The sequence below is a fragment of the Neomonachus schauinslandi genome, chromosome 16 (genome assembly GCF_002201575.2).
Source record: "Neomonachus schauinslandi chromosome 16, ASM220157v2, whole genome shotgun sequence".
Classification (NCBI taxonomy): domain Eukaryota; kingdom Metazoa; phylum Chordata; class Mammalia; order Carnivora; family Phocidae; genus Neomonachus; species Neomonachus schauinslandi.
The window spans coordinates 17,386,710-17,406,624 of record NC_058418.1 but is presented as its reverse complement, the minus strand read 5'-3'; the positions used below and the strand labels follow the sequence as shown (position 1 = coordinate 17,406,624).

Below are 19,915 nucleotides of genomic sequence, written 5' to 3'. Positions count from 1 at the left end.
TTTAGAGGGAAAATAGGGAGCATTGCTTTGGAGACACAAAGTTAATTAGATGCCGATTAGACATCCAACTAGAGAGGCTGAGGAGACTATGGCTTATATGAACCCAGAGTTCACAGAACTGATCAAAGCAGCAGACAAATGCTTGGGATTGGTCTGTGTAGAGTGGCACTGAAAGCCACGAGTCTAGATGAGACCATCTCAAAAGTGTTGGACAGAGTCCCAGCTCCAGCAGCTGCGAGGGGACTTGGTTGGGTTATGGGATGCTGTAATGGGGTCTTGAGAGCTTCAAGAGGGGCACAGTAGCCTCAAAGGGGAAAGGACCGGGTCTTAAAAGGGCTCGCCAGGAGCTCACAGGCGGATGGGCCACTTTCCAGGCTGAGAGATCCGCATTAGCAGACACGGGACGCAAGACAAAATACGACGGGTCTGGAAATGGCGGAGGCCGCAGGCGAGGTCAAGAGGGCCGCGCGCGCCTCCACTCCAGCCCACCGTGTCCTGGCGACACAAGGTACTTCGCCTCTCCCTGAATCGCCTCTCAAGCGGCGCGACCACCGCTGCCCTGAACTAGGCCAAGCAGCACCGACGGGACTACTGCGACCGCCGGGGAAGGCTGAGCCGCCCGCAGCCGGCCGAGTCTCGCGAGAGCGCGGCCTCGCCAGCCCAGCATGCCCCGCGCCGCCGCCGCTGCTGCCGCCGCCGCCGCCGCGCCGCGGCTTGAGGGCGGGAGGCTGGGGGAGGGTAGCGGAGCCGGCGCCGCCGCCATGTTGGGTCTGAGGCGGCTGCTGTAGGCGCCGACGGAGCGAGCGGGCTTGCGGAGCGGCGACAGCGGCGTGGGATCTGCCTCTCTGCGAGCGGCCCGGAGCGGCGGCGGCGGCGGCGCCATGAGCGGGGGCACCCCTTACATCGGCAGCAAGATCAGCCTTATCTCCAAGGCGGAGATCCGCTACGAGGGCATCCTCTACACCATCGACACCGAGAACTCCACCGTAGCCCTCGCCAAAGGTACGCCGGGGCGGGCCTCGGGGTGGGGTGCTGCGCCCGGCTCTCGGCCCGCGGCCTCCTCGCTCCCTCCTTGCCTCCGCCGTGGTCCTCCCGGAGGCCGCTCCCTTCCCTCCCTCCGGGCTCGGGCGTCGCGGGCCGGGCCGCGGCCTCCCCTGGGCTTCCTGGCTTCTACCCCGAAGGTCCGCGCCTTCAATCCGGGAACTACAGGACCGAGAGCGGGGCGGGCGGGGCGGCCCTGAAGTCCGAGAACGGGCCGGAGAACACGGAGAGACGTGTCTTCCAACTCCGAAATTCGGGGGTTCTGTCGTCTTGCCACAAAACAAAGCCTGAGTATTCAAAGAATTTTTCCGCCTAGCTCGAGTTTAGTGATTTGTTGATTCTAAGGCACCTATTTTCTCACGTTCTTAATTTCGATTCGTTACGGTATTCATCAGGTGAACTGTTAAGTAATGTGCCAAAACTTTGGGTTTGCTCAGCGACGCAGACGGTCTCCAAATGCCACCGGGTACCATCGAGCAGATCGCATCCCACTTGTCTCCTACGTGGTATTTACCTGTTAAACCGGAATCCTCAAAGACTGTTGTGCAACGATCTCTTTAAAAACGCTTGCGCTTCTCGCATCGACCCTGTTTCTGGAAAGCCGGTGGGGAGGAGGGGTCAAGCTTGATCCAGGACCCTTGTTCCGAAGGCAGATCTGAGGAGTCGGTGGGCGCTGACCGGTCCCTGTGGAGGCTCCCTGGGATGGCGAGTTCTGGGCGTTGAGGAGGAAAGTGTCGTACGCGTAGTATTTCATTAAGCGTCGCACAGTCTGAGTGGGTTTTGTTTCCGTTCACACGTGCTGTGCCTTAGCTCCGCCAGAAAACCAGGAAGAAAATAAACTTTAGCTCCTGCTCTTAAAACAAATCTTACAAGTTTGAAATACTTAGGAGAGGGTGGCGAGATAACGAAGGTAGCTTTCCAGTACATCTAGTAGAATTATGGAATGAATACCGGCGTAGAGACAGAGGTTCAGGGCTAGGAAGAAATTTTCTAAATCTGTAAAAAGAAAAATTTAATCTATAACTAGTAGGAGAGTCATTTCACAGTATCACACAAGTATTTAGTGACATTTTTGGGGTCCTTTTTATTTTTTTTTAAGATTTTATTTATTTTTATTTATTTGACAGAGATAGAGAGCACAAGCAGTGGGGAGCGGCAGGCAGGCAGAGAGAGGGGGAGTAGACTTCTGCTGAGCTAGGAGCCCCATGCGGGGCTCGATCCCAGGATCCTGGGATCATAACTTGAGCCGAAGGCAGACGCTTAACCGACTGAGCCACCCAGGCGCCCCTTGGGGTCCTTTCTAATGACACTCGTGTTGGGACAAATTTTATACCCGAATAAGGAGTCTTAATTTTATTATTATTTTTTTAAAATCTTCGCTTCTTTTCCACTCCCACCTCATGGATATTTAGCTGTATAGTGTCTTAGTTTTTATGGCTTTATGAAATTATTAAAAAATCTTTGAATGTATCATTTTATATAAGAAAACAAAAAGTCTATATTGTTAATGAGCCACATTTTTAAAAAATCCTTTTCAGCTTCTAGAGTCAAAAAACTGCAATTTTATTAGTCTGTAATAGTTCAGTTCATATGCCAATTTGTTCCTTGTATCATGACTTGATCAATATAGCAATGAAAATATTTTTTTAAATCATTGAATGTATATCCGTACTTATGGCTTTGATAATTAATCCCACATACATAATATATGCTTTTCTTAAGCAGTAGGAGTTATTTAATATGTAACAGAGGTTTGGGAATCCAATTGTATTTGCAAAAACTGAAGTTACAAATTTTGGTAGCTTATTCTACTTAGCAGTATCTAATCTAAAACTCCTACATAGCTATCCAGTCAACACTGGGCACCTCAAATTTCAGAATTAGAAGTGGGGTGTTTGGTCTTAAAATTTTAGAATTTATATGACTTGTGAAGTAATTTGCTTTCTGATATTCCACCTTTTTCAAAATTTGGAGGAAGAATGGCACTCTAACAGATTAAAGCCAAAGTTTGTTTATGGAGTTTAGAATACAATGTGTATTTGCATTTAGAGATCCCTGTTATCTTTGTGAACTATCATTTGAGTTAATCTCTTCAAATGACATTCTTAGAATTCTCTTTTGGAAGTTAATTTTTTTCCCCTCTGGGAAGAGTTTTTTTCCCCCCCTTTTATTGTGAAATACCCCACATGTTGAAAAGATACATAGATAAGAATGAAGTATTTTTAAACAGAGATCCTTGTAACTACCACCCTGGGCAAGACAGACATTGCCAGCATCCCAGAATCCTCCCACTCCCTGCATCTTCCCATCACCACTACTACCCACTTAAGCTGGATATAAACATTATTTAACATTTATAGTCTTATCACTTAAGTTTACATCCCTAAATAATAGAGTTTACATTTGTCCTTTTTTGAACTCTATATAAATGGAATCATCTTGTATATATTTGATTTTGTTTTGTTGTGGCATAGTATTTCATCAGGAATATAACAAGTTTATTCTGCATGTTTTTAATATTCTACAGTTAATGTTTAAGTTGTTTACAGTTTTTGCTATTGTGAACAGTGCCTTTATGAACATTTGTGTTTAAGTGCACTGATGCCTGTTTGTGTACTTTTCTTGAGGGTGTATATTTGAATTGAAGGATCGTGGGGAAGGTGTGTCTTTATTAGGTAATGCCAAGCAGTTTCGTTGTTGTTTACTAGTTTTTATTTCAGTTATTAGTATATGAGAGTTCTAGTTCCACATCCCTTACCAACAATAGTACTTAGTACCAGATATTTTAATTCTGTCCAGTCTGGTGAGTGTGATTGTACCTGGCTTTAAACTTCCTGATTACTAATGAGCTGAACACTTTTTCATATCCTAGTCATTTGGATTTCACCTTTCATGAAATGCCTTTGAAATCTTTTGCCCATTTTACTACTGAAATATGGGTCTTTTTCTAGAGTTCAGTATTCTGAGTACGAATCCTTTGCTGGGTATATCTGTTGCAAACATCTTTTCCAATTTAATGGTTTCTTTTGGTGAACAGAAGTTCATTTTAATGTAGGCATGTTTATTACTCTTTTATTTATGGCTAGTGTTTCTTTTTTTTTTTTAAAGGAATTTTCCTGTACCCCAAGGTCATGAAGATACTTTGATTACTTTTTCAGAACTTTTTTGTTTTCCCTTTTCACTTAAATTTAGTAAGGGATTCACTTGGTTTACATGATCCAGATTAAAACTTAGGTCCTTTGCTTGGATGTTACTTAAAATTTAAATTCATGTGGGGCGCCTGGGTGGCTCAGTCGGTTAAGCGACTGCCTTCGGCTCAGGTCATGATCCCGGGGTCCTGGGATCGAGTCCCGCATCGGGCTCCCTGCTCTGCGGGGAGCCTGCTTCTCCCTCTCCCACTCCCCCTGCTTGTGTTCGCTCTCTCGCTGTGTCTCTCATTGTCAAATAAATAAATAAAAAATCTTTAAAAAAAAAAAATTTAAATTCATGTGGAACTATACAATGCTCTTAAAATTTTGGATTAGTTATATTTGATATGGCATATAGTTATGGTGACCATAAGGCCTGGTTTACCCTGGTGGAAGGTCCTTGTTTGTGCCTGTTGTTGTGGCATAATTATTAAAACATCCCTTTTCGGGCGCTTGGGTGGCTCAGTCGTTAAGCGTCTGCCTTCAGCTCAGGTCATGATCCCAGGGTCCTGGGATCGAGTCCTGCGTCAGGGAGCCTGCTTCTCCCTCTCCTTCCTGCTTGTGCTCTCTCTTGCTATCTCTGTCTCTCTATCTCTCAAATAAATAAAACCTTTTTTAAAAAATAAAAAAAACCTTAAAAAAATAAAAATAAAGCATCCCTTTTCTCTCTTGAAAATGTTCCAGTTTGGGTAATAAATTGTATGATCACACTAAATATAATCAAAAGCCCAGTCCCGGAGGTAGTAACTAACTGGGTGATGTCCTTTATTTTCTGCTAGAGATTTCACAGACTAGCTCTAGCTCTGTAAAGGTAACATTGAAGTAAGTTTGATGGGCTTTGATACACAGAATCTTCTATATGAATGTCAAGGAGTCTTAAAGGCAACCTAGTAAGAGACTGATGTCAGTCTATTAAGTATGTTAATAGATCATTTGGTCTGTAGTTTGTCTCTTGGAGTCTTTGTCACAGCTCTGAGTTTACTTTCTTCCTAACACTGATTATGACCTGCATGTAATCTTCTTTGCTCATTTGCACGTGTTTATGTCACCTTCCCTCCCCCCATAGAGTCTGAGCTCCTGGGAGAACGAATGTTTATTTAATGAATAAATGGAAATGATTTAACAGTTTTAGTTTATTAATCTTGTAGAAATCTCTTGGGGGAATCTCCAAATAGTACTTTCCATGTTCACAATTGTATATCTCTTTAAAATTGAAATGCTTAAGATATGTTGCCCCCCACCCCGCCCCCAATAGTGAGAGATTTTGGAGAACAGAAATGCAGGAGGATAAAATCTTACAACAAAACTGACATTGTTAGGGAGATGGAGTTTTTACCTTATGACTCAAGCTCAGTTATAATTTTCATTTAAAATTTAAGGGAAGAATTAGTTCAGGATGTTTGAGGGAATTGGAAGTGGTGGCATGCATGAATAGTTTGTAGAGTATTTCCGATTACTGTATATTCAAACCCATGTCTGTGAATATGATGCCCAAGCACATATACTAGAGCCTGGATACCAAGAGATTGCCCACAGAATGGAAGTTTCACGAATGCAGAGTTTTTTTTTTGTTTTTTTTTTTAAAGATTTTATTTATTTATTTGACAGAGAGAGACACAGTGAGAGAGGGAACACAAGCAGGGGGAGTGGGAGAGGGAGAAGCAGGCTTCCCGCGGAGCAGGGAGCCCGATGCGGGGCTCGATCCCAGGACCCTGGGATCATGACCTGAGCTGAAGGCAGACGCTTAACGACTGAGCCACCCAGGCGCCCCACGAATGCAGAGTTTTTGTCTCATTCACTGCTCTATCCTTGGTGCCTAGAACAGTGCCTTGACATAGCAAGCCCCCGGTAAATATTTGAATAAATGAAAGGATAGTTGTAGTTATCGAAGATTTCTAATTATGGGAATTTCAAAGTTGGAGAAAGTACATATTTCCCATAAGTGTTATGTTTGTAGATTTCTACAATATTTAAATAAAATGGGCTAAAATGAGTGAAATTCTTATGTAATATATATTTAGTTAGCTATACCGGGATAATTCACCACTCAAATGAAAACCAGGTTGCCACTGCATTAGGAGAAGAGACTTTGTGAAGAAGAATGATTAATAAGCCAGCTGCTTTTGAAATGATTTGTCCTTAAAATCAAGGCATTCGTAGAGGACTATCAAAGCTGGTCATGGATTATTTACTTAAGTCAGCTGCTAAGTCCTGCCCATTGGTATATCTTAGCCACTTCTTGATTGTTAATTAGCCACATACTCATAAACTCCATTGAGTGAGTAGGAGAGCTTTGTAGGATGAATGAAATTCCTGTGAAGTGCTTTATTGGTTTTTTGTGTTCTCACATGAGTTGGGGACCTAATCTAGCAATTCACACAATCACTACCTAGAATGTCAAAGATCTGGTAACACTTCAAGCTGCAGTTTCTTTTGGTTGCCCTGTTTAGTGAGGTTGCTAGAACTTGGAGCCTTGGAAACAGTTTATTGTTGCTATACAGTCCACAGAAATATTTAGTAATTTGGGGAGTCTGAAGTCAGTGCCAGAAACTAACTACATTTTCCAGTGGAGTAAGATAAGCTGTGGCTTTCTGAATTAGAAGTAGAGAAAACAGCATAAAGCCTGAAGAAAATAATAGAAGGAAGGAAATAGGAAGAGTAAAGAAATTTTATCTGTGCTTGACACATAGCAAGAGTTTTATAGTGTTTATAACTCAGTGCCAAAGTAATAATACCAGTAACTGCAGATGGTTTAACTTGAGTTTACTACTCCATGGTAGAAGATGCCCTCTACAGGAACAATTTACCTTTTTATTTCTCTATGCTTTACGTTAAGAGAGAGGCACATGTGTGCACGTGGGGGAGGGGCAGAGGGAGGGGGGTTAAGCTGGCTCTAATCTCCTGGAGCCCTACCATGGGACTTGATCTCACAACCCTGCGATCATGATCTGAGTGGAAATCAAGAGTCCAGCAATTAACTGACTGAGCCACCCAGGCATCCCTGAAGTAATACTTTAATTAGCCATATTAAAATCTAGATATCATTGAAGTAAGTTTTTTAATGTTTAAAGTGTGAGTTAGTTTGTAAAATATTTTATTCACGGGGATGTTATTCTAGTTTTGTTTTTTTGTTTTTTTTAAGATTTATTTATTTATTTGGGGTGGGGGGCAGAGGGAGAGGGAGAATGAGAGAGAATAGAATCTCACGCAGACTCCCTGCGGGGCTTGATCTCAACCCTGAGATCATGACTTGAGCGGAAATCAAGAGTCCAACGCTTAACCAACTGAGCCACCCAGGTACCCCTCTTATTCTAGTTTTGTGGGGTGTTTATTTCTCAAAGAAAATGTGGCCCAAAAGGCCAGTTGGAATGCTTAGTAGCTCTTTGGCCTTGGACATGTTATTTAACCCCTAGTTTTAACTTGTTTGTTTTTTCTTTTAAGTTTTTTTTTTTTTTTAATTTATTTGTTTGACAGAGAGAGACACAGCGAGAGAGGGAACACAAGCAGGGGGAGCAGGAGAGGAAGAAGCAGGCTTCCCGCCAAGCAGGGAGCCCAATGCGGGGCTCAGTCCCAGGACCCTGGGATCATGACCTGAGCCGAAGGCAGACACTTTAACGACTGAGCCACCCAGACATCCCTTAACTTGTTCTTTTAACTACAGATAATAGTGCCCATCATTCAGTCATTCTGAGAATTAAATGAGGTAGTATCAAAAGTGACTAGTTTATTGTAGGTGCTTAATAGAGTAACTCATTGTTTTTTCCAGCCGCCATCTCCAGCTCTCTCTCTCTAGACCTGAACTCCGTAAGTCATTCAGACCTACTGTAATCTACAGTCTGTTGAACTTACTACCTTTCGCTGTTCCACATCCCCCTCATGGCTTTACTCCCCTCTTTATCCTGTTTAAATTCCATGAGCAGTTACAATCAGTACTTACCATAACCCCTCTGCACTTCTGCTTTCTTGTACAAGCTTAGAGAAACCACAGTCCTGATTATATCAACACAGACATGCTGACCAGTTTTACTCTAAATTTACCTTCACTAACCTCATCAGTCGTGGTTACTTTCCTGCAGTCATACTGTATTTCCATAGTCTACTCATTCCATTTTTTTTGCATGAATCTTTCATTCCTTCTGTTTTCCTCCTCCAATACCTCCTACCCATCTTCACTTTCAACCTGTGGACCTTGCTTCCTATTTAATTGAGGAAAGAATAGCAAGCAGAAGAGAATTTTGATTAACTCATCCCACAACCCCACATATTCCCACTTACTCACATCTGTGCTCCACACCTCTACTTTTTCACTGGTCAGTGTAGAGAAAGTGTTCTTTCTTCTCTATCAGACCACCCTTCCCCTTATGCAGTAGACTTCATTCCCTCTTGATTCGAGGTCGTTGCTTTAGCAATTCTCTACTCTGTCCTGTGAATTCAGTTTTTCCTTCTTTACGAGATCTTTCCTGTCTATGTGGAAATATGATGCCAACTCACCCATCTTAAGAACAAGCAACAAGAAAACACTACTATTTTTTTTTAAACACTACTACTCTTAACTGTTTCTTCTATCACCCCATTTCTATCCTTCCCTTTACACCTAAATTCCTTGAAGGAACTGTCCACACCACTTACTTATATTACTTTTTGAACCCAGTTTATTTAGGTTTTTATTTGCACAGATGACAGACTTCTTACCAAGATCACCAAAGACTTCCGTGTTGCTAAATCCAGTGGTTGGTTCTTATCCTCAGTCTGCTTGACCAGTCACCAATATATGGCACAGTTGGGCTGTTCTCCTTGAAATACTTTATTCATCTGACATTATCCTGGTTTTCTCTCATACCTCATTGGTTGCGTCTCAGTCTCTTTTGTTGATTATTCAACTCTTAAACCTCCAAATGTTGGCAAGCTCAAGGTCTCATTCTCTGTTTCTGTGTGTGTGTGTCTTTCACTGTATCTTTTAAAAATTTATTTTACCATCTGCACTTTTCTCTTGATAATCTCGTGCAGTTCCTGGCTTTGAATACTCTCTGTACATGATTGACTCCTATCTCCAGCCTGGACCTCCTCACTTGTATACCCAACTGCCTCCTTAACACCACCACCTGGAGAAATGTCCAGTAGGTATCCACATACCTGTTTCTCCATCTAATTGAATGACAGTTCATCCTTTTAGTTGGTACGTCCAAAAACCTTTGAATCATCCTTAATTCTTCTGTTCTTCTCACACTTCATATGCATTTCTAGTCCTATCACCTCTGTTTTGAAAATACATCCAAAATTTGACCTCTTACTGCCTCTACTGCTCTACTTTGGTTTATTATCTCTCACCAGACTTCAGAGACACTCAAGCACTCGTATTTCAATGTTGGCCTCTTATTTGATTCTCTTTTCACCCCCGGTTGTGTTTTGAGTGCATCTTTACCATTAAAAAAAAAAAAAAAACTACATGGAATGTGTGGGTGGCAAGTTTTTTTAGTGAGCCTGTGTTTTTCTTAATTACTTGGCTGATTATGTCATTCTAAATTCAGAATTTTTTGTTTCAAGATTTATTTATTTGAGAGAGCGCCTGCGAGGGGTGGGGGCGAGAGGGAGAGTATCCTCAAGCAGGTTCCCTGCTGGGCAGGGAGCCTGGCGCAGGGCTCGATTCCAGGACCCATGAGATCATGACCTGAGCTGAAACCGAGTTGGAAGCTTAACCAGCTGAGCCACTCAGGCACCCCAAGAATCTTTTTCTATAAAACTTTGAGGGTGTTGGTTTGTTGTATTCTAACATTCTGGCGTTGCTGATGCCAATCTGATTCTTAGTCACTTTTCTCTCCAGAAGCTTTATTTTTGGAGTTCAGAAATGTTACCACACTGATTCCTGGGTGGTTCTCTGTGGACCTTATAAATCCGAAGATTCCAAGTATCTTTAACCTAATAAATTCTCTGTCTGCCTTAGTTTCTGTTCCTCCGTTCTTCACCCATGTTTGTTTTGAATTCCTCTTGAAAGCAATATTGTGTGTGTATGTATATATATTTTTTTTGTGTGTGTTATTTTCATCTATGTCTTTTGGTTTTATAGTCTGGGAGATTGAAATATAAAACCAACTACAAGCCTGGGTGGCTCAGTCATTAAGCTTCTGCCTTCGGCTCAGGTCATGATCCCAGGGTCCTGGGATCGAGTCCCGCATCGGGCTCCCTGCTTGGCGGGAAGCCTGCTTCTCCCTCTCCCACTCCCCCTGCTTGTGTTCCCTCTCTCGCTGTGTCTTTCTGTCAAATAAATAAAATCTTTAAAAAATAAAAAACCAACTACAAGAAAGAAATCACAACTGAAAGCAGCTTAAAAAGTAAAGATTAAATTTAGACTGCAGATTGGACAAGCTTTTACTTGCTGTTGATAAATCCATATAGCTAAAACTATATGCAAGGGACTTTTTTGTTGTTTTAGGCATAAAACCATAAAGGACAAGGTAGATTTGGAAAGGAGACAAGAGCAACAAAATATTGGAATTTGAAAAGCAAATGGATGAATTTAAATGACTTAGAAGAGTTGAGAAAGCTACAACCTAAGTAGATGGTGGGTTAAGCCAAGAACTAACCTGATTTATACCCAGACTCCTAAAAGGCTCAGCAATTGGCATCACCAGTTGCAATGGAAACTAGAAGACCATGAAGTAATGAGGACTGAAGATGGGAGTTCAAAACTGGAGGATTAACTCAAAATTTGTTTTAATGGTGGTCAGATTTCCAATCCCTTTTTGCATTTCACACAACTGGATAGCTATTCTTCTCCAAAACTGGGACTCTCTGGAGAGGGTAAAATAGAGTTTCTGGGAAAACGTGGGCACTGTTAAGAACAGAGGTATTTCCACACTAAAAACAGCTTGGAGCAAATGGGGCATAGAAGCAGCTTGCATCTGCCTGGTGCTTATTATTTAATAAGCTATTCATTGAGGAGAATTACTGAGCACCTACTATGGCTACATGCTAGACAGTATGCTAGGTGCTAGGAAACAAAAGAGCATTAGAGACAAGATTCTTGAGAACATAGCATTTAAGATGCAGCCTGACAGATAATTACAGTTAGCCACATGAAGAGGATATCTAGGAGTAAGTGTCTGGTCCCAGGCCACAGAGAGTTTGCAGTCTATCAGGGAACAGCTAGAGCCCAAACTTTTATCCTGACCCATAACACCTTGCAGCTCACACTTAACTCTCATTCAGGTCCTCAGGTCAGTCAAGTTCCTTCAGATTTGAGGCCTTTACACAAGGTGCCTTTGAATTGGAGTTCTCTTCCCCTACTCCTTATATGGCTGTGGTTGAAGAAATGAACAGTGCAACAGATTAAGAAGTCACAGTGGAAAGAAAAAAACTAAGCTCTGGAAGGCTTAAGTGACAATGAAAATGTGTCAAATAACAAGCTCAGGCACTGTCCCCTCCCCTTTTATTTTGCTTCCACTGCTAAATTTATCTTAATATATTCAGTTTGTCATTTGAATGACAGGCTACACACAAGTCTGAATTTTCTGGTGGATTTAGGGAGCCATTGAAAGTTTTTTAGCCAATAAGGTAACATGTCAGAGTCTAGCTTTAGGAAGTTTATGCTACAGCATTGTGAAAAAACTGATTGGGGGTGAGGGGAGAGGCTGACAATAGTGATGTCAGTTGGGAGTATTTTAAGAGTTTAGGAAAGAGGAAATATAGGCCTAAACTAGTTAGGAGAGGGAAGAACCAGATATATGAGAAATTAGGAAAGTGGGTTGGCCTTAAAAACGTTGACTGGGCAAGGAACAGGGAAGAAATGAGTGATGGTACATATAGTGGTTCCTATCAACTGAAATTGGGAATGGATCAGGAGGGAATTAGGTTTATTTTTCCGTCTGCTTGAGCATCATCACCCCTGCAAAGCCTTCTCTGATTCCCCTAAGCCAAGAAATGCTAGATGTACCTTCTGTGTTCTCTTTTTGTCTTCTATTTTCTTCTTGTGCTTCATGCCTGTCTTACTATGTTTCACAACTAGACATCAGCATCTTTTCCCCCTTGTGTTCATTGTACATAGTAAATTAACTATTTGTTGAACACATAAAGCATTATTGTTTCTGAAAATTTACCTGGTCTGAAAATGTGTAGTTGAACAGCGTGATATTTAATAGAAAAAGACCGTGTGATAAATGAAGACAGTATTAAAGATATTTTATTCTCTCAGATTAATAATGATGAGTGTAATTCAGTTTTCTTTTGCCATCCTGTGCTTTATAGAAATGTTTCAGGATCTTTCTTGTCTACAGTTTCAAAAGGGTCCTTGTAAATATGTTTAGCATTATTATTGCTGTTTTGTTGTTACTGCCTCACCATCTTAATTTTTGAATTGCTTTTTGGTTGTACAATTCTCTCTTCATGCCACTCTGCCTAAATTCTTATTCTCACAAGTCATTATTCCCTTATGCTTAGCCTGACATTCTCATGGTTGAGAAAAATACGTCAGGTAAATCTGCAAATATTAGTAATTCAAGGGGAACAATCTTGCATGGGGAAAGCAAGTGAAGTTGCAAATGAAAGGAGCTAATGAACTGAGCAAGGTCTCAAATCTGTAATTGTGGGAGATGACTTTAGGTTAAAAGAAATGTAAGGGTCCTTCCTCCTCTGAGTGCAAGCAAGAGGGAAGAAAATGAGTGAAGATGATGAAATGTATTAATGAAAAGGACAGGATGCTTTGGGATCTTTTTAGACAAACCAGAGGTTACTTTAACCTTTAGAGTCAAAGTAATAAGGAGTTGGTTTTAAGAATGTTTGGAAGGTGAGGGGCACCTGGGTGGCTCAGTCAGTTAAACATCAGACTCTTGATTTTAGCTCAGGTCATGATCTCAGTTATGAAATCAAGCCCTGCATCGAGCTCCACACTAGGTGTGGAACCTGCTTAAGATTCTCTCCCTCCCTCTGCCTCTACCCCCTCTCTAAAAAAATAAAATAAAAATATTTAAGAATGTTTGAACAAGGGCGCCTGGGTGGCTCAGTCAGTTAAATGTCTGCCTTCGGCTTAGGTCATGATCCCGGAGTCTCGGGATCAAGTCCCACACTGGGCTCCCGGCTCAGCAGAGAGCCTGCTTCTCCCTCTGCCCCTTACCCTGCTCATGCTCTCTCTCAAATAAATAAATCTTTAGGAAAAAAAGAGAATGTTTGAGTGGTGAGAGGAAAGTCACCTGCATTTTGAACTCGAGGTGGAGGTGGTTTTTGTCTTCGGATTGCCAGTGGTTGGTGTGTGATAAGTGCTGAAGAGATTGAGAATATTGCAGAGAGAAGGTTGCTAGAGATGTCTGTTGGGGTGACAGGTCTGTAATTGGGTAAAGGAAAAGGTGATAGAGGCCAGAGACAGATGTTTTCACTCAGTGCAGTAATATTCCCTAACAGAAAGTAGTGTGGGTGAGGGTGAAGAAGGGGCCAAAGAGGAGAGTGCAGGTGTATAGAAAGTGAAGCTTGTGGAAGACTGATGAATCACAGACCTGTACCTCTGAAACAATACATTATATGTTTAAAAAAAAAAAAAAGATAGTAGGAAGGGAAAAATGGAAGGGGAAATCGGAGAGGGAGACGAACCATGAGAGACTATGGACTCTGAGAAACAAACTGAGGGTTCTAGAGGGGAGGGAGTGGGGGATGGGTTAGCCTGGTGATGGGTATTAAAGAGGGCACAGATTGAATGGAGCACTGGGTGTTATATACAAACAATGAATTATGGAACACTACATCAAAAACTAATGATGATTAACATAACATAACACAATATGGTGATTAACATAACATAATAAAATAAAATTTTAAAAAAAGAATTCCATTTTGATATATCTATTCTGTTTTTGAGCATCTCTGTATAATTTTATTAATGATTGTGGTATTAAATAGATGTAACTTATCACAAAAAAAAAAGAAAGAAAGTGAAGCTTTGTGGAGGCAATTTTTGATGTGATACACAAGCAGTCCTGTGACCCTCCCAAGTAAAAAATCAGGAGGGTGCTTACTACCATCCTCCCATCAGGGTCTGTGCAACGGTACTACATTGTAGAAGAGATAGCTTTATAAAGCTACTCTTCGTATTTAAATAATTAAACCATATGTAACAGCATATTCCAAATATGCAGTATCTCAGATTTTTTCAACGATAGTGTATGATACTAGTTGTGTAACAAGAACTGTACTTATGGATAAATATCAGAAAGAGAAGAAAAACGCCAAGTGCAACTTTTCACTTTTTTTTCCCCTGGTTCGATGCTTTTGCATATATTCTGTTTTTTAAGTAATGCTGTTTTTCTATTTTCCCATCCTATTGATATCCAGTTGTTCTTTCTTTTTGATGTAGTCATTCTCCCATTTTATTCTAAGTAGGAGTATTGTATAATTTAATTCAATTCCCTTGATATTAAACAATGTTCAGTAATTTTGGAAATTGCTTACTTAATAGCTTTTTCCACTGTGGAATTTATTCAAGAAATATGCAAATGTGAGCAATATGTAAGATACAGTGTTAGATGTGAGGGAGTTGCAAAGATTATTTAGATACAGATTTTACTCCTGAAAAAAAATTTTTTTTTTAAGATTTATTCATTTGAGAGAAAGCAAGTGGCAGGAGGGGCAGAGGGACAGGGAGAGAATCCTCAAGCAGACTCCCAGCCGAGCTCGGAGCCCGACACGGGGCTTGATCCCACAACCCATGAGATCATGACCTGAACTGAAACCAAAAGTCAGATGCTCACCCAGCTGAGCCACCCAGGTGCGCCTCTCCTGAAGATCTTTAAATTCTAGGATGGGGCAGGTGTAGACACTGTGACAGAATGCTGTGTCATTTTTAGAGGAAGAATGTCTTCTACCTGGAAGTATTATTGATAGAGTTGTGTGATGGTTGATTTTGTGTCATCTTGGCTGGGCCAAGTGCCCAGTTATTTGGTCAAATATTCTGGATGTTTCTGTGAAGATGGTTTTGAATGAGATGAATTTTTAAATCAGTAGACTTTAAGTAGATTACTCTCCATGATGTGAGTGGGTCTCATCCAATCATGTGAAGGCCTTAATAGAGCAAAGAATGACTTCCTCTGAGCAAGAAGGAATTTTGCCAGCAGACCACTTCTGGACTCAGGCTTCAGCTCTTCCCTGGGTCTCCATCCTGCCAGCCTACTCTGCAGATTTTGGATTTTCACATTAGCCAGTTCCTTAAAGTAAATCTGTGGGGCGTGTGTGTTTCCCTGGAGAAAGTTGATGAATACAAGTAGCATATAAGCTGAAATTTAGGGTGTGTTGAGTGTGGGGAGAAGCTATGGTAGAGGACAGAGAACCTGCTCTGGCTATAGAGAATAATGAGCTTTGTTAGAACTTAAGTTTGTATAAGTGGGATGGGACTAGGTCTTACAAGTGATGCTTGACAAAAGTTTTAACTTTAAGGCTACATCAAAAATCTTATTCTAGGGGCGCCTGGGTGGTGCAGTCGCTTCAGTGTCCAACTCTTAGTTTCAGCTCAGGTGGTGGTCTTGGGGTCGTGAGATTGAGCCCAGCATCGGGCTCTGTGCTTGGTGCGGAGTCTGCTTGGGATTCTCTGCCCCTCGCACTCTGCTCACTCGCTCGCTCTCTCTCTCACTCTCTCAAATAAATAAATCTTTTTTAAAAAATCTTACTCTAGATTTACATTTGAATTTAGGCTTAGATTTCTAACTTACTTTGGGCATTTCTTGAATAATTCAACCTTTCATTTATTGCTCTCTCATTTTGGTATTCAACAGACTTGTTTTTCTTCCTTACCAATCCGTATTAGAGCCTAATTTACAATTTTTAATTTGTGTCCAAAAGTGAAGTCTTTTGGAAAATGCTAATGATGTCATTTTGGGCATACTGACTGTATTTAACTATGTATATGTTTGTCAAGTTTAAACTTATAAAGGTTTGGTATTTTATAATGGAGAAACTGTATTAGGAAGTTGGTCATTATAGCTCTTCCCTCCATCCATGTAGTATGACTGTATGTTCAGGTATTAATATACTGGTAACTAGGTTTGATATTAGTGTGATGTTTGAACTTGATCTATTAGAAATAGAGTTTTTTTTTTTTAGATAAATGATTTTGCCAGAACCTTGACCCTTTTTATGTATTTTTTTTAAAAGACAATCATGGGATGCATATCTCAGTAAATTGTAGTCAGAAATAAGGAATTGATTATATTCTTTCAGACTAATAGAGAAAAGTTTTTCCCTATTTCCCACTCCCTTTTTTTATTTTTTAAAGATTTTTTTATTTATTCATTCCAGACACAGAGATAGAGAGAGAACATTAGTAGGGGGAGAAGCAGAGGGAGGGGGAGAAGCAGGCCCCCCCGCCGAGCAGGGAGCCCGATGCGGGGCTCGATCCCAGGACCCTGGGATCATGACCTGAGCCGAAGGCAAACGCTTAACCATCTGAGCCACCCAGGTGCCCCTCCCACTCCCTTTTTTTAAACATGGGCCTAAAACTTGGGCTTTTCTAGTTGGAGAATAAAAAAAACTAGGATACTTAACTAAAACATAGCACCATGATGAAGTTTAGAATAGAGAGGACAACCACTCCTAGTTCCAACATCTAACCCTGCCATTATTATTATTTTGTGTATTCTCTTTGAAGCTATATTTGTGTGTGGGAAGGGGAGGATTATTGAGATGAAATTCATATAACACAATTAACCATTATAAAGTAGTATGATTCAGTGGCTTTTAGTGTAGTCACAGCGTTGTGCAAACACCACCTCACTTCAGTTTCAGAATTTTTTCATCACCTTAGAAGAATACCCCTACCCATTAAGTAATCCTTCCCCATTTCCCTTTTCCCCCAGTAACCATTTATCTGCTTTCTGTCTCTATGGCTTTTCCCCTTCTGGATGTATGTAAAACAGACCATACAATATGTGACCTGACTTTCACTTAGCATAATGCTTTGGAGTTTCTTTCTAGTTGTAACATGTCTCACCATTTCATTCCTTTTTTATGGCTGGATAATATTCTATGTATGTGTGTCTAAATATAAAAAACACAATTTGTTTATCCATCCATCTGTTGATGGGCATTGGGCATTTGGCTCTTTTTTTTTTTTTTTTTTTTTTTAAGATTTTTTATTTATTTGACAGAGACACAGCGAGAGAGAGAACACAAGCAGAGGGAGTGGGAGAGGGAGAAACAGGCTTCCCGCCGAGCAGGGAGCCCGACGCGGGGCTCCATCCCAGGACCCTGGGATCATGACCTGAGCCAAAGGCAGACGCTCAACGACTGAACCACCCAGGCACCCCTGGGCCTTTGGCTTTTATGAATAATACTGCTTTAAACATTCATGTGCAAGTTTCTGTGTGGACATAGGTTTTTACACATATGAGTGAAATTGCTGAGTAATATATATGGTAATTCTATGTTAAATTTTTTGAGGAACCACCAAGCTATGTTTTCCACAGCAACCGTACCATTTTACATTTCTCTTTGCAATGTCAGGGATGCCTATTTCTCTATATCCTTGCCAATATTTGTTATTTTATTTTATTATTTTTTATACATTTGTGGTTTTTTATTAAAATTCAATTAATATATAATGTATTACTGGTTTCAGAGGTCGAGGTCTATTTTGTTTTATTATTAAAGCTCTTCTAGTAGTTTGTTTTTGTTGTTTTTTTTATGTTATGTTAGTCACCATACATTACATCATTAGTTTTTGATGTAGTGTTCCATGATTCATTGTTTGCGTATCACACCCAGTGCTCCATTCAATGCCGTCCTTAATACCCATCACCAGCTAACCCATCCCCCACCCCCCTCCCCTCTAGAACCCTCAGTTTGTTTTTCAGAGTCCATAGTCTCTTGTGGTTCGTCTCGCCCTCCCCGATTCCCCGCCCCCGCTTCATTTTTCCCTTCCTACTATCTTCTTTTTTTTTTCTTTTTCTTTTTTTTTTAACATATAATGTATTATTTGTTTCAGAGGTACAGGTCTGTGATTTGTCAGTCTTACACAATTCACAGCACTCACCATAGCACATACCCTCCCCAATGTCCATCACCCAGCCACCCCATCCCTCCCACCCCCACCACTCCAGCAACCCTCAGTTTGTTTCCTGAGCTTAAGAATTCCTCATATCAGTGATACTTGTCTTTCTCTGATTGACTTATTTCGCTTAGCATAATACCCTCTAGTTCCATCCACATTGTTGCAAATGGCAAGATTTCGTGGGGTTTTTTTGATGCCTGCATAATATTCCATTGTATATATACACTACATCTTCTTTATCCATTCATCTGTTGATGGACATCTTGGCTCTTTCCATAGTTTGGCTATTGTGGACATTGCTGCTCTGCCCTTCTAGTAGTTTCGAAGTGGCATTTCATGATAGTTTTGATTTGTTAAATTAACATAATGACCAAGGAGGGGCGCCTGGGTGGCTCAGTCGTTAAGCATCTGCCTTCGGCTCAGGTCATGATCCCAGGGTCCTGGGATTGAGCCCTGCATTGGTCTCCCTGCTCCGTGGGGAGCCTGCTTCTCCCTCTCCCACTACCTATGTTCCCTCTTGCTGTGTCTCTCTCTGTCAAATAAATAAAATCTTAAAAAAAAAAAAAAAACAACAACATAATGATCAAGGATATTAAGCCTCTTTTCACAAGCTTGTGGACTGCTTGTCTTTTTTTTGAGAAATATCTTTTCAAGTTTTTGCCCATTTTTAATTAGGTGCTTTGTCTTTTTGTTGTTGAGTTGTTGGGGGTTTTTTGTTTATTTTTTTTTTTAAGATTTTATTTATTTGTCAGAGAGAGAGAGCAAGCAGTAGGCAGAGGGAGAAGCAGGCTCCCTGCTTAGCAAGGAGCCTGATGCAGGACTCGATCCCAGGACCCTGGGGTCATGATGTGAGTCAAAGCCAGACACTTAGCCAACTGAGCTACCCGGGCATCCCTGTTGTTTAGTTGTTAGGAGTTCTTTATATATTCTAGATATTAAGCCTTTTTATATGACTGGCAAATACTTCTCACGTTCCATAGCTTGTCTTTTACCATTCTCAATATTGTTCTTTGATGCACAAAATGTTTTGATTTTTGTGAACTCCAGTTTATTTTTTCTTTTGTTGCTCTGCTTTCAGTGTCAAATCTAAGAATCCATTGTCAAATCTGAGGTCATAAAGATTTACTCCTATGTTCTCTTAATAGTTTTATAGTTTTGGCTTATATGTAGATTGTTGACCCACTAAAAGAAAAACTGTGTGGGATGCCTGGGTGGCTTAGTTGGTTGAGTGTCAGATTCTTGGTTTCTGCTCGGATCGTGATCTTGGGATCGTGGATGGAATTGAGCCCCATATTGGGCTCTGCACATAGTGCAGAGTCTGCTTGGGATTCTTTCTGTCTTCCTCTCCCTCCCCCTGGTGCACGTGTGTGTGCACTCTCGCGCGCTCTCTCTCTCTCTCTCTCTCTCTCTCTCTGTGTCAAATAAATAAATATTTTAAAAAGGAAAAAAAAAAACCTGTGCTTTTTCCTCTACTCGCAAGTTTACTCAATAGTTCTCGCCACCACATGTTCAGTCATCACATCAACCAATTCTCCCAGCTCCCTAGACTGGGTATCCTGCAATTTAATTCAGTTCTGACACTATCTATGTGAAGTTAGTGTCATATCTCACAGGTTAAGGGCTCAGTCCCATGAAACAACCCACACCAGCCTACTTCACACACCAG

General features: G+C 41.1%; 1 protein-coding gene across 11 annotated transcripts in view; it reads left to right on the top strand.

The window, feature by feature from the left end:
- The first annotated feature begins 685 nt into the window (after nt 1-685).
- LSM14A (LSM14A mRNA processing body assembly factor) overlaps nt 686-19,915 on the top strand; it is a 58,482-nt gene continuing 39,252 nt past the window's right edge. For 3 of the 11 annotated variants that reach the window (XM_044911462.1, XM_044911461.1, XM_021700766.2), the window contains exon 1: nt 691-1,002. In XM_044911462.1, coding sequence (XP_044767397.1) covers nt 882-1,002 — 121 coding nt within the window. In that variant the 5' untranslated portion in view covers nt 691-881. Of the gene's footprint in view, nt 1,003-19,915 lie in introns of all 11 variants that reach the window. The other 8 variants (XM_044911463.1, XM_044911465.1, XM_021700764.2 and 5 more) reach the window with 4 other exon arrangements.